Here is a 15,518-nt window from a genome sequence, read left to right as displayed (position 1 = left end):
CTTGCTGATATGTTTGTTAGTTGTGACATTCAAGTCATCTTATAGTAGTCCCAAGTTAGGTTGTCATTCCTTTCTAATCATTTTCTATTTCAACTCTCCCAACACAGAGACCTCCATCATTACAATCCCCATATTACACTGCGGTGTATGATTTCTGTTACCATCCCGTCCCTTATATAAACACAAATTCACACGTACTCACACATACACTTACTACTTTGGTGCAAAGTGTCATTCTCACTACGAGATGGCACATCGGTAGCACTCGGTATTGCTGTTTTTAATGGAAAAGACATCAATAGTGGTGGTGCTCTAACCATTATACATTTTTTGTTTACAATGGCAGCCTTTATTTTTTACATAGTCTGGCATTTATACCATATCTAGCACAAAATGTCTTGCAGATTGATCTAGCCTTGCTCATTGATGATCAAAACCTATTTAAATGCAAAGCTACAATGCACCAGTATGGGTATGAACTTGATCTGAGGGGCTTTCTCCCTAAGAGGGTTTTTAAAATGATGCAATTTGAAAGCAGTTATTGCCTGATTAATTGAAAGGCGAGGGTGATGTATACTTAATTTCTTTTTTTTAAACGGATCTAAACTATACATTCTTAATGCACTTTTATTCAGTAAATGTATGAAAAATGTGTAAAATACCCCTAGTATACCTTTTATAAAATGACAGACATCAGCATGCAATTCCCCAAAACCGAGTATAAACCTGTTACCTTGAATTATCGTTCAAAAAATAGTTCTATCTTTTGGCTGATAATTCCTTCTAGTCCGAAAGCTACTTACTGTAGTACACGTTTGACAGAAATCAATCAAAGATGCAGAAAAAAATGCTCACTAAATTGCTTTAAAATGTTCTGCAGAGATGTCAACATTGATTTTTAGTGTATTTGTAAACTTAACTCCTGCAAAAGAAATCGATTTCCTTGGTCGCCTTACATAAAGTACCCACGCTAATGGCCATTACGGAAGTGTTTGTGTTTCTTAATTTCTCTTGATCATTTAACTGGTAGTGTGAAAATCACTTAATGTGTTTAGTATCAAGAGATGAATTGTAAAATGCCTAACTGTATTAAAGCTCATGTTTGTGGCCCTGTGTGTAAAACATGACCGGATTACTTCTGTGCTCTTTTAAACTCTACCACTTGTTTTTATGTTTAACTAGAGTAGAACATTCAATTTCACACAAAGGTTATGTTTTCACAGAAGCAATACAGCATGTCTCATCACCCGGCCAGAGTAATGTGAGGAATTCGAACTGCAGTTTAATAAAAGATGATATTGAGGCATTACACCCCATGGCTGTAATGCTACTCTAATACAGAATTACAAAAACGGGTTAGAAACAAAAGGAAACTGAGAAGCTGCTCAGAACCTTGCAATGAGCATTTTTCGGGTAGAATATTTGCTACGTGAGACATTGAGCCTTGAGGCGGTTGTTGGAAGTGAAACATCAAGCTTCATAACAGTGGTTAAGGCCCTCTGTGTTCATAATGACTTGCCAACGTTCTATGTTAGAACAAAGTGATTGAGCCTGCACTAGTAGGCTTTAACGTATTCTAGGCGGCCACCACTCAGGTTAGTGGTCCCAAGCATAGGGGCGAGGGCTTGAAATGAGAGAAGATCACCAACCTAAAACCCGTTGATTCCAAAAATGTGGTATTACAGAGGCACTTAAATTCAGGATTGGTGTATGCAAGCTGCAACATCTGTCACGCAGGCCAATCAAGAGAAGAATCACGGCTGTGCATGTGGTGCATGCTGGATACTTTACAGACCAGATCAGCGGCATGTGGGCGACAGACAAAAGGAGTGGGAGAGATCCTTCCAGGTAACGATGGGTGGTGGGAGGAGGGGAGAGAACAGGAATCGCCTGTGTGAGCCATGGCCCTGGTACCTTGGCGATGTGAAGCGGAGGGCTCTAGACACAGATGATGGACTACTGAGCATCAAGAGCAAAGAATGCAGCATACATGGAAGCTTGGTATACAGGCAGTTAAAGCCTGTATTCCAAGCTTCCTGATTGGCTTCAGCGCACACATGTTCTAATAGTGTTAGAGCCCCACCAAAGGTCTGTATTGTGTGATAGTTGATTTCAGCTGAAGTTAGCAGTCCCAAGCCTAAAATGAGGGCTTCTAACGAGGGTGAAGATGATCTGGCACACAATAGAACTTGATGGTAAGGACCCTAATGCTTTTAGACCTTTAACCAAGTCAAAGTGCAGCCTCACCTGGGGAGGGGGGACATTCCTGTGACACTTCTGGTCCATGTCGCCATGAGCGGTAACATGTGTACACATCACAAAGGGAAACTTGGAATACAGCCTTTTCAGGCAGTTAGAGCCCCAATTCCAAGCTTTTTGATGGCTAGATACCAGAAGCTCCGAGAAGAACAAAGGCGAAGCATAGAATGCATGCTTCTACCCCAGTTAGAGCCTGGCGAGCTCCCTTTCTGATTATATGAACATTTATGTAGTGAAACACTTGTGTATAGGCGCGTTAAAAATGCCATATCATATCACACCTTAATCAGATCACTTTAATCAAGGTGATTCAGTAATAGTTTGTTTTGCAATCAAATGCTACTTCAATGTGGCTTTCAAGTTATCTTCTGTATGGTGACCATTTCATTTTTTCCCGGTAGGTTCTGCGTTATCCTCCTGACTGGAGAGGGAACAAAGTTTCACAAGACATATGAAGCATTTCTCTCCTTTGCCTTGGCAAATACCAAAGACACTGTGCGGTTTGTGCACATTTTCAAGGAAAGACAACGAGAATTTTCCAGCGCATTGTTGGCCAATAATGAGAAGTTCCATGGAAAATCTGCTGTAAGTTCCAGTCTTTAATCATGACATAACATTGAACACAATACGATGGAACTAGATTTGAGGGTAAGGGTATTGTTGAGAAAGGCATACAGAACGAAAGATGGTGGGGAAATATGTTACTTTTGTGGGACTCAAAATGGTATGCATAGTCTCGAAGATATAGTTTAGGCTACTCGGTGGGCCATCATTTTGGGCCTGCCCTCATTTCATACTTTTAGCATTTTTCTGCACATTGAAAATAGGATCAGTTGATAGTGGACATTGTCTAATGATTCAGGTTTTCACCCGACGAATATTTCTTTTTATCAGCCCATTAGAATAATGCACTTGTCCATTTTATTATGTCAGTTGGACTAAAACAATGTGTTTGCCCAGGAACCAGTGTTTGGGTGGCAATTTGATGGGGCACTATGTTTTTTCGAATGTTAATTGTTTCTTCAGAATGATCCTTCGTCAGAGTTTTGAAGGTTGGCTTTTATCATAAATACTAACTTTAATTGATACAGGATTCTGAAATTCAGCAATTATTAATCTAGTGCAGCCTATAAACGTTGTCGCTTGAGGTGATATATAACATTCACAAACAGGTTATCTTCTGCGATTGTTTGCTTTTTGAGCACTTGGATTTTGTGAAATAGAAACTGTAATCTGATAATACGGCTATCTTTAGATATTATTTGGCAGTTCCTGACAGGAAGGGTGGGGTTTCAGAAAGAACCTTATCTTATAAGTTGCAAAGATGCTTTGTAATGGCAAGCCATTTTGTCTGGTTCACCTAGGGCTAGTGATGTCTATGCAGTTAAGGGCAACTCTTTAGAGGGTCACAGTGGCTTGATTTAGTATTACACATGACATTCAAAATGAGTATGTGTGCATGCAGGGATGTTATAAAAAATACTTTATGTTCTGAGAAGGTAAGTAAAATGATATGTAGGTTACAGGTAAGTAAAAGAAGAGTATTTTCCAAGTTGAAAGGTTGTCTGATCCTTTAATTTAGGGTTACCAGCAGTGTCTAATGTAAAGCAGACAGTCTGGGCATCAAATTGAATAATCGTAGCCCTGGGGTTTGCTGGAAATATGTATGCTCTCCACTTCCAGTGAAAACTTGGATAGATGGACTGTTTGATTTGCAAAGTGGGATATGATACTGCTCTACCCCATAACATTAACTATATGCACACAGCTAAAGGGAGGACCCAGTCCCAAAAATCTGCAGTCCCAGTCTGGCAAGATTGGTTGTTCCTACCCACTGGCTGTGAAAGCTTTGTTACTTTGCGCAAAGGTCAGCCATGCCAGTCCCAATCTCCAGTCGGGCAGACACTTTTTTTTTTACAAGTGATGACTTGCTGTTTGGGACTTCTGACTAGTCCGGCGGGCCTTTGCAAGGTGTAGCAGTAGAGCTCATCACATTCCTCTTTGATTCACCTTCAACATAGATTCTAGACAGTTTGGCAGAGTGTTCTCTCCAACTTGTCTGTTATAGCTTTGGTAAGGATGTAGACTCCCAGGTTAAATTTTAAAATTCCGAGAAGAGTTGACGCTCTTTCATTCACAAGGATGCACCTTTTCAAATATTGGATTTAATGATGAATGCTTTTATTTGACAATCTTACAAGCAACACATAAATAACAAATAAGTATTTAAAAAAAAATGTATATGTAATATGGCTTGCGATACAAACCTTTCCCAAAACAATGCAATAACATACATCATAGAAAATAGAAAAATGTAGATTAAAACCCTTATAAAGTTGTTCTGTTACGGATAAAATAGTACTTAGTTCACATTTCATCAGTCTCAATTTAGCCGTTAAGCCCGAAATCTGTCAGAGAAGATTGTGAGTAAGAGAATGTAAAAGCTGCTAACATTAACATAATGTGATACACACTAAAATTCTTTGCCACAGTTCATCTTGACTAAAACACTTTTTAACATTCATACAGCGCAAGAATGACAAATTAAAACATGGGAATTCAACGAGAGGTTTTAGTGTTTCTGATCTTAATATCAGACTTGCAGAATCTGCAAAAAAACTGTTAAGAGCCTTGGATGTTTGAGCATGCCCCCTTTATCCTACTAGTATGATATATACACACACTTTTTTTTTTTTTTAATGTATTTGTTGATAGTGCCCAGACCCGGAGGTATCCCGGCGCTAGGGTGGTAACATTACAGTAAATGTATTGTGAGTTTAGGGTTGCAGTGTGGTCACAGTCGGGAGCAAATTCATTACAAATACAGAGGCAGCGAAGTTGCATTGAATAGCAGTGTTGGGTTAGTTATAGTAAACGACATTGTAGCAGAGAGTAGTGATGTGAAGGTTGTAGATTATGGGCCTACAGCCACCCGTTTTGATTGTACGCAGCAGAGGATCAAAATGGTTAAGCATATTTTTTGAAGAGTTCATGAGTAAACCACATTCTTGAAAGTAATTGCTGGCGGCCAAGGTTAGGACATTTTTGTAGATGTTTTGGGAGGGTATTTACTGGTTTTTCTGGTCCCGATATAACACATAAAGTTCTTACTTAAAGCCTTTCCTTACACATCACATGCTACCAAAAATTACACAACACTTCATAACAAATTCTATCAATTATCTAAATACTAACCTTATTAAGAAAATCCAGTTTTGAGCAAAAATGTAGCAACAGCACAACACACATATGGATAACCTGTTGATTTACAAAGTACTTCTGCATCAATCATTCTTCTAATTAAAACAAACTGAAAACCGTTTTTAACATATGCCTAAAAATCACTGTAGAGTGGCTAGCTAAAAAAGAAAATGTTACATTGTTTCCATCACATTTCAGAATTTCAGGCAATAACTTGAGGATGCAGAATGGCATGGATTAACATTCTACCTGTTGGTAGATACCAAAATGGAATTGTACATATGTTTACGCATTATATTTACTGTTAAGATATTCTGCTTCAACCAATACTCCTTTATACATACACTATGTTCTAGCCAAAGAGATTTCCTGACATCTCTTGTAGTTTTCATTCACTTTCATCTTATTTCTCCTTTACTATTAACATTGTTTATTGGTATCCCTCAAATATCAATCATACCAAGAGCTACTATGGATTTTGTAACATGTCTAAACCAGGGAACCCGATATACCCTACTCCTTGTGTCATGACATCATTGATAGATATTTTATTTCTATCGCGCTCTGTCACTGGGCCTTGAAGAATCGTCTTTCACGCTGGAGGGATATAATTTCAACTTTCTCCTCCAGGTCACCTTGAAGAGTTTGTCTCCAGGACACTACTGTCCAGACCAGGTAGGCCCTATGTTTAGTATGGCTTCTCAGCGTAGAGACTCCTTCCCGGGGGTTCCCACGGGAAAGGGGTACCTTGGATTCTGGTTCTGGCAGACCCAAGGCCATTAAGGGGAAATGGCCCAAAAATGTCACCATCACAATTGCGACGGCCGAAATGCCCGACTCTTTTTTTAAAATTTTTTTTTTTATATATAAACACCCCCTTTACACCACATATATATGTGGGGGGTATGGGATATTATAGTAATGAGGAGGGTGCGTGGGGGTCTGGTGTAAAGGGGGATTAATAAATAAAAAGTCAGCATTTTCGGCCATCGCAATTATGTGGTCGCAGTAATCACATAGATCCCATTAAGGCTATCTGTTCCCAAGCAGAGGTGCCCAGGGGCTCTTCTGGGCACCCGAGGCCGGCAAGGCTACCGGCTTCCAAGCCGAGGGGCTCAATAGCTGTACTGGGCAGTCCACGGAGGAATGATCAAGTTAGTCCTCCTCTTTGGCCACATTGAGCAAGGGATTGTCTAGTTCTGCCTCCAAGAGTCAGTCCGTAAGGCGATCCAGCATGACTACCAGCTCTGGTGCAGTGGTCGCCCAGCCTACCGGAGCCACCTCAGAGAACGCGGTACAGGATGATTCGACTACCGGCCAGCAGGCCGTGGGTTCTGAGCCTACTGGAGCCATCTCTGAGGTTGACGCTTCTGATTCAGGTTCCAGGGTCAAGGAGTGTTATTCCATGTCTGATCCGGCACAGGGCCTTCGCGCCCTGCACCAAGAGTGTGGCACAAGGCCCCAAGATGGCAGAAAAGCACATGGCTGAGCCTGCTAGGCGGTGAGCCATCTTGGATTATGATTTGCCTCCCTGCTCCTTCGTCCACAGAGTGGGCCATGCAAGAAGGTTGCAGTCCCCTTCAAGCGGCACTGGACTTTAAGGTACAGGCAGTTGGCCTCTGCAGGGGGGGGGGGCGGACGATGATGACGACGAACCCTCAGCATCTTAAAGGCTTTTCATGACTGCCTTCAGGGCCTTGAAGCGTTCTTGCGGGCCTCTCAGCCAAAGGAAGCTGACCCCCCAAGGATTGCTAGCAGAGGTTTTTGCCAGGCGCGCCACGAGCCGCTCAGGCATTCCGTTCCTGAAGGATGTCCTGCAGGTGGCAAAAAAGGTTTTGGAGAAGCCCAGGGCCAATGCCTAGATTAACAAGACATTTTACAGCCTGTTCAGGCTTTTGGATGGGGAGCCAGTCTTCCTGGTCTCCAACCCCCAGCTACACCCTTCAGTGGTGGCAGCAGTGTCTTTGTCGTCTTCCTCTGCACGGGCTGCCTTCAGTTGTCTGTCTAAAAAGGACCTTGTCCTTGAGTCTTCAGCAAATGTTGCTACGTCATCTCAAGGCTGCATTTGTGGCAGGCTAACGCAGACACCCTCCTAGCCACGGCGAACCAGAAGCTGTGGCAAGAGCTTCAGTAGTTCCTGCCTGATCTCCCTGTGGAGAGGCAGACCTCATTAAAAGCCGGCCTGGTCGGATGCCCGGGCAGCCACGGTGGAACTAATGGAGTCTTTGGTCTCCCACATTGACGCAGACAGCCGATGGCTGTGCCTGGGGGTCGTGTTGTGACGGACGTCGTGGATGCATGCCACTGAATTCTCTTCTGATGTGCAAGAGAGAATCCTGGATCTTCCTTTTGAAGGCTCAGATCTTTTTCATTTGTCTACCGTTGACGAGTTGACAAAAAAGACCTCTACACAGACGGCCAAGTCCTTGGCCATTCTGACTAAGCCAGAGCAGAAGTCCTTCTCTTAGTCTCAGGGCAGGACTGACTTCAAACCCAGCGCTTTCACCGGCTTCAAGGGGGTTTGTGACTGTGGTGCACAGAGCTTGATAAGTCACCCAGTGACCACAGGAGGAAGCAGCAAGGTCTTTTCATGTTTTTTTTTTCTTTTTCTCGCTCTCCCTCCTCCGCTTCCACCTCGGATGTCAAGAAGCAGTGACGTAATGGTCAGGGAACACAGCTCAACTGTAGGGGGCTGGGTGGCACTCTTCCAGGACAGCTGGAAGTGTTCTTTTGAGAGTCATTGGATCCTTTCTATAGTCTCCACGAGCTTCAGTTTTCTTCTATTCTCTCCTCCCTTGCTTCAGATACAGGCCCTTTTACAAGAGATCCTTCCTCTTTTGGAGATTCAGGCAGTGGAGCCGGTTCATCAGTCAAGACAGCGGCTCTGGCTTCTACACCAGGATTTTTTTGTGGTACCCAAGAACAACCAGGCCTGCCTGAGGGTAGTCCCGGACCTGTCATTGCTCAACCTGTCTTTACCGCTCGAACGCTTTAAGATGATTACTCCTGCACACATAGCAGAGTCTGTGTTCAGTGGACTGGATGTGTTCCCTAGAACTCAAGGAACGTACCTCCTTGTCCCCACATACCAGTTGCATCAGAAATGTCCTTTTGGCTTCAATTCCTCCTCCTGTGTTCATGAAGCTGATGAATGCAGTGGTGGGTCTTCTACGCCTGGAAAGCCATCACGTATACCATTATCTGACTGGCTGGTCAGGGCCTGCTCCCCCGAGGGGGCGGTGCACTCCTGCCAATGGCTGGCAGACGTTCTTGACCAGCTGGGCTATTCCCATCAACCGGCGGACGTCTCTGCTGACTCCCGCCCAGTATCTGGTGTTCCTTGGAGCTTGCTGGGACGCACGCCCGAGAGGCTCCTTACTCTTACATCCCGTCCCCTTTCCTCCATACTGTATGGGCGTCCCTTCCAAGGGACAGGAGACAGCACCTTTTTCACCAGAAAAAACCTTTTCCCCATTAAATATAGAGGCGTGTGGCGGTGCGGCCCAGGGAGCATGCGCTGCTCTGACTCCACCCTCCGGTGCCACACCTCAGTCCCCTTTTCCGTGTCGACGGGAGCGGCCCGAATTCATCAGCGCTCCTGGGTTTGGCTTCAGTCATGTAATTGCATACGCAGATACTTCTTCCCTTTGGCTTTTTGTCTTTTCTATCATTCAGGTACGCGATCCTCCCCGGCGCATGTCGATTTCTACAGGGTTCAGCAGGTGTCTGTCCTGCAACGGCTCTTCCCAACTTCAGACCCCCACGTCCTCTGCCTACGTTGCCTTGGCCCAGACCACGGTTGGCAATCATGTTTGGCGTGTGACTTGCTGTCCTCGAAGGCGCTGAAGAACAGACTAGCCAGGTGGAGGGAGCTCTTCCAGAAGTCGTCCCCAGAGGATCTCAAGAACTTTGTGAAGCATCGTCCCAGGTAGAGCCGACATTTTCCAGCGCACCCTGCAAGGGAGACTCCTTCCCAGGGACTCTCCCGAGTGGGAGGGACCGGCCAGGTCCTTCCACCGGCATATGCACCGAGGCTGCTACAGCTACCGGCCCTCGGGTCGAGGGGTCCTCGGCTCCTCCCGGACGCAGTGTCGAGGGACCGGAAGGTTCTTGTATCGGGCTTATACCCGAGGAGCTCTGCCCTTTTACTGGCGCAATGGCTGAGGGGCTACACCCTAACAACGGCAATACGTTTGAGGGGGTGCCTAAAAGTAGCTCTACCGACCCCCGGGTCGAGGGTGTCGCACCTACTGGTCCGAGACCCGAGGAGCAGGGTAGGCCCGGTGATCCACAAGCGAGAATCTTGGACGAGGCTGGACCCAGCGGGCTGGACATCACGTCGCAGGCAGCTCAACAAAATGGCAGCTGCGCCAAACAGGAACACCCGTCCGCCATTCGATGAGTTTGGAGAAGAACGAGTGTCAAGGTGGGACTGGTCGTAACCAGGTGCGTGGCCTACAGTCTACCCTTCATATGCGCAGGGCAACTTTCGCATGCGTCCATACGGACCCGTCGGTACCCCCTACCACCTCTTCGGCCAGTGAGGAGGTGCTCTTTGACAAATTCCTCTGCCTCATGAGGTCTTCGCAGATGGGGGCTATCGTCAAGGACGAAGTCAGGGAAGTCCTCCCTGCCATGCTAACGGCACCACAGACTCCTCCATCGGGCTTGCTGACCCCGGTGCAGGCGACTCCTCCGGCTCCACAGCCAACTCCGCAACCTCTGCCGCCTCTGGGTGCCGTCTCTGTACCCCAGCCTCCAGCTCCATCTACCCCTCTTCCTCCACAAGATCCTCCGGATCCGGACAGGCCATCCTCAGCCAGGGCCTTCCATGAACGTCTTGCTGACCTGGGTGTACCTGGGCCTCCCTCAGCCCGAGGTCGAACAGCCGGCAGAGGGGGATCTGGCTGAAGTCCTCACAAGACGCCCCTCTGCCAACATGGGGATTCCACTGCAAACCGATGTAGTCTCCTTGGCGAAGCAGGGTTGGCTCAAGCCCCACTGAGTCCATCTGGTCAACCGACACCTGGATGCCAAGTACAGGCAGATGGGAGGGGGACACACTCTTTCTCTCGACCCATCCTCAGCCACACTCCTCGATCGCTGCAGCATCACTACTCCATGCCTCAGTCGTCCTCAACCACCACCTCTGCAGTGCTGCTAGGCAAGGAGAAGATCTTGGAGGCTTACGGCATGAAGATCTATTGCAACGCCTCCTTGCACCTGCGTCAGGCCAACGCAGATGCCATGCTGGCCGCTGCCAACCAACGGTTATGGCAGGAAATTGCGGACTTCCTCCCGGAACTCCCCTCCCAATGCCAATCACGCTTTAAGGCGGGGCTAGCGGAGGCCAAGCTCGTGGCGCACAACCTCATTGAATCCACAGTAGCGCATATTGATACCTTTGGCCGTGCCATCTGCATTGCCATGGACATGAGGCGCACAGCCTGGCTCCGGCCAATGAAATTCAACCCGGACCTCCAGGAGCACATCCTAGCTCTCCCGTTCGAGGGAGGGGGGAGTCACCATCTTCCACTCCTCTATGGACGAAGAGCTGGACAAAAATAACAGCTCACAGACAGACAAGTCCTTGTCCATTCTTACAAAGACCACGCCCAAATCTTACACCCAATCTCAGCAGCGCTCAGAGAAGGGTTGTACATATGGAGTCTTTCGCGGCTTCCAGGAATGCAGATCCAGGCAGCCGGACCGCTCGCCGTCTCAGAGCCGGCGCAAACAAAAAAAAAGTGGGTGGGAGGGCTAAGGGCTTTTTCCAGTCCCCCTCCTCTGCCTCCGAGGCAAAGAAGAGATGACACGCCCTTTCTGGTCCACGGGGTACCGCCTTCCTATCCCAGCCGCTCCTCCCCTCCTCTCCCACAGGTTGGAACAGCAACTCTTTTGGCCGAGATCCGCTCGCTCGTAGAGAGCCAGGCAGCGGAGGAAGTTCCAGCCTCCCAGCGAGGCTTTGTCTTCTATTCCAGGATTTTCACCATTCAGAAGAAGAACCAGGCGGGCCTGAGAGTTGTGCTGGACCTTTCCACCCCCAGCCTCTCCTTATCCCTGCAAAAATTCAAGATGGTTATGCCAGCTTTTATAGTGGAGACATTGGACAAGGGAGACTGTATGTGCTCCCAGGACCTGAAGGACGCGTACCTACACGTCCCGATTTGGCAGCCCCATCGTTCTTTCCTATAATTCAGAATCATGGGCTACCATTTCCAATACAAAGTCCTTCCGTTTGGCCTCAACTCGGGCCCCCAGGGTCTTTACCAGTCTCATGAACGCTGCAGCTGCCCTCCTCAGAGCGCAGGTCCTCCACATCTACCCATACCTCGACTGGCTCGTCAGGGCTACATCTCCGGAAGCGGTTCACCTCTCGTCCCATGCCCTTATGAACAAACTGCACGACCTGGGCTTCTCGCTCAACCTCAAGAAGTCACAGCTGCTCCCTACGCAGACTGACGTTCCTGGGACTCATTTTGGACACATGCTCCGAGAGGGTTTTCCCGTCAGAGGACAAGATCTCGGCCATCAAGAGGACCACCGCCCACTTCCTCAGCAGAGAGGTGACTTTGGCATGGTGGGACCAGCATCTCCTGGGTCTACTAGCAGCGGTTCTGCTAGCCGTGCCGCACACGAGACTAAGGATGAGAAGGAGAGAAGGATTCAGCTGCACTTCGCCGCCTCATGGAATAAGGAGCGGGGCTCGCAATCCAAGACGATCAATGTTCCTCCATCTCTTCACCCTTACCTAACATGGTGGTCCATGGACTACAACCTACGGATGGGCAAGCCCTTTCGGCCGTCCTCTCTGCAGGCCACCATCACCACAGACTACTCGCTCGAGGGCTGGGGAGCCACCCTGGACGATCGCTCGCCCACAGCACTTGGACTCGACAGGCGCAGGAATACCACATCAATTGGTTGGAGCTGAAAACTATCTGGCTAGCGCTCAGGGCATTCCTCCCACTTCTCAAGGGCAAGGTTGTCCTCATCCAGACAGACAACTCGACCAGCATGTACTACGTCAACAAGCAGGGAGGCACCAGATTCCCACCTCAGTGCAGACTGGCGATCAGCATGTTGGAATGGGCCTTGGAAAATGAAATTTACCTCTCGGCAGTCCACCTCCCGGCGGAATCCAACCTGGAGGCGGACTGGCTCAGCAGGCTGGGAGCGGACAATAACGAGTGGCAGCCAAACCACCTCGTCACTCGGGAGATCTTCAACAGGTGGGGTCATCCCCACGTGGATCTCTTTCTCACCTGGCACAAGTGTCCCCAATTCGCATCCTTGCAAGGAAAGGGCCCTGGCTTGCTGGGCAATGCATTTCACCTACAGTGGACTGGCATGAAAGCCTACGCCTTTCCGCCCACTCCTCTGATACAGAGTAATTTGCAAGATCAAGGAGTCTCACTGACTCCTCATCATTCTGATAGCTCCATGGTGGCCGGCCAGGCCATGGTTTTTAGAGCTCCTCAGCCTCTCGTAGGTGCCACCTATACACATTTCGACGGGCTCAGCACATCTTCTGGCACAGCAGGGAGGCAGAATCATCCACCCGAGCCAGGGAAACTAGAACTCTCAGCGTGGTACCTGAGCAGGTAACGATTCGGCACCTTAGCCTCTCACAGGCCAATCTGGATATCATACAGAGCGCCAGGAGCAAAGCCACCAGTGCTCAGTACAAGAGCAAATGGACCAGGTTCTGCCACTGGGCAGATTCCAAGGGAATTGACCCCTTGGCCTGCAATTTGGACGACGTGCTCTCCTTTTAGGCGCACCTCGCTCATTCGGGAGTACAGGTCGACACCTGCCGTACATACCTCGCAGCCATTGGGGCTTACAGGAACTCGGAAGGCATTTTTTTCCTCCTCCAACCCCATAGTCAAACATCTGACGGGTCTCGCTAGGCTCTACCCGCCCTTCAGGAGACCTTAATATAGTCTTGGGCACCCTGGCGCACAAACCATTCGAGCCAATGGCGTCAGTGGACATTAGGCTGATCACCATCAAGACGGCGTTACTAGTCGGTCTTACCTCGGCTCGCAGTGACATTCAGGCGCTGGTCGCCACTGAACCATATACCACCTTTCACAAGGACAAGGTTGTCATATGGACGCACCTGGCATTCCTGCCCAAGGTTCTGTCTGCATTTCACTTGAATGAGGAAATAGTCTTTCCTACGTTCTTTTCCGATCCCAAGGACGAAGCACAGAGAGTGCTGCACTGCCTGGATGGCAGGCGTGCCCTAAAATTCTACTTGAATAGGACAAAGGGCTTCCGCAAGTCGGATGCCCTGTTTGTCACGTTTGGCCGCTCGAGGCCAGGCTATCAGGCCTCTAAGGCTTCCATATCCCGCTGGATGGTCTCTGCCATTAAAGAAGCATATGAGGGCCAGCACAAGCCACTCCCGGCCAACATGCATGCCCACGCAGTCAGGGCCAAGGCAACGGCCATCGTATTCCAACGCCATGTCCCCTGGCGGCCACTTGGGCCTCTCCCTCGGCTTTCTTCAAGCATTACTGTTTGGATGCCGGCTCTAGATCTGATGCCGCTTTCGGACAGGCGGTTCTCAGGAACCTATTTCCTTAAGGAGTGTCTCCTCTCCGCCCTGGGGCTCCAATCAGTTGTAATCGCCCATACAGTATGGAGGAAAGGGGACGGGACGTAAGAGTAATTATAAGTTACTCACCATAGTGACTAACGTACTCTTAGTCCATAGTCCCCTTTCCTCCATACGTCCCACCAACCTCCCACTAATAATACTGGTGTCATTAGGCAATGTTAAAACTATTGTCGATGCGTCAATGGGGACTGAGGTGTGGCGTTGGAGGGTGAACTCAGGGCAGCGCTTGCTCCCTGGGCCGAACCCCTGCACGCCTCTAAAATTAAAGGGGAAGAAGGTTTATTCTGGTGAAAAAAGTTCTGTCTCCCGTCCCTTGGAAGTGACGCCCATAGAGTATGGAGGAAAGGGGACTATGGACTAGGAGTACATTAGTCACTACGGTGAGTAACTTATAATTTCCCTCTGCAAGGCGATAGGGCACTTTCGGGAAAGCTCAACCACCTTGGCATGGTGGTTCCAGCATCTTCTGGGACTGATCTCATGGTCCAGCACACTCCCCTCGAGAGGAGGCACCTACAGCTGCACCTGGTGGCCAATTGGTCCCTGGATATGGGGTCTCATTCCGACATGATCCCAATACCCCCACTCCTCCCTCCGGACCTTTGTTGGTGGCTGATGGATGGCAATGTGGCAGTGGGAGCACCGTTTACCCGCCCGGAGCCCACCCTGGTGGTGATGGATTCCTCCCTTTCGGGCTGGGGGGGCTACTCTGGAGGGCTAGAGGACGATGCAGATCAATCTGCTCAAACTCAGGGCAGTGGGCCTTGTGCTCAAGGCTTTTCTGCCTCTGATCAGGGACACAGCGTGTCATGATCCATGCCCCTGACCCCCTCAGGTATAACAGCCCCCTGGCAGCAGTGGGGCTAAAGCCCTTCACACCGGCCCCAAGGGCCGTAAAACTCCATCAGAAACCTACATGGAGTCAGTCCTGGTGCCTTTGGCGCCAGGCTCATTATCAGGAATAAAGCAATGCCAGTTTTGGACCTTAATCCAACATGGAGGCGTATTTAGACAGCTCAATTCTTTAGAACCCAAGCCATGCGGTCTAGTGTTTTTGGTGTGGCTGGGCCTGGAACTACTTGGCCTGGAACTACTTTACCTGGGCTATTTAAACCACACCCGAACAGCAGAACACGCTTTGCGTTATTCTGCACTCCTGCAGCGTAACGCTCACCGTGTCCAACTCCTGCTCATCTGCTTCTCCGGAGGCCTGATCCTGAAGCCCTAGATCTGGGTTCCATTAATAACCTGGATGAACAAGAACAGCATTAGCGTGCAAAAACAGACTGTCTGTGAAGGAACAGGTCTTGAATCCATCCTGCGCTTCGCTTACCTCGCCCATCTCCGGAGTTCGCTGCAACCTGCAAAGGTAAAGAAACAAGGACCGCATTAATAACAATTCTTACCTGGGCAAGCAGTGAGTCCTGGC

The 15,518-nt window shown here is 48.6% G+C and overlaps 1 protein-coding gene across 1 annotated transcript in view; it reads left to right on the top strand.

Moving 5' to 3' along the window:
- The window catches only part of DNAJC16 (DnaJ heat shock protein family (Hsp40) member C16), a 1,127,735-nt gene that overhangs the window by 409,812 nt on the left and 702,405 nt on the right, over positions 1–15,518 (top strand). The window contains exon 9 of the mRNA XM_069610457.1: positions 2,661–2,844. Coding sequence (XP_069466558.1) covers positions 2,661–2,844 — 184 coding nt within the window. The remainder of the gene's footprint in view (positions 1–2,660; positions 2,845–15,518) is intronic.

Source organism: Ambystoma mexicanum, chromosome 8 (genome assembly GCF_040938575.1).
Source record: "Ambystoma mexicanum isolate Mex_15411 chromosome 8, UKY_AmexF1_1, whole genome shotgun sequence".
In the NCBI taxonomy this organism is placed as follows: Eukaryota; Metazoa; Chordata; class Amphibia; order Caudata; family Ambystomatidae; genus Ambystoma; species Ambystoma mexicanum.
Note: the sequence above shows the minus strand (reverse complement) of the source record. Positions and strands in the feature narration are given on the sequence as shown.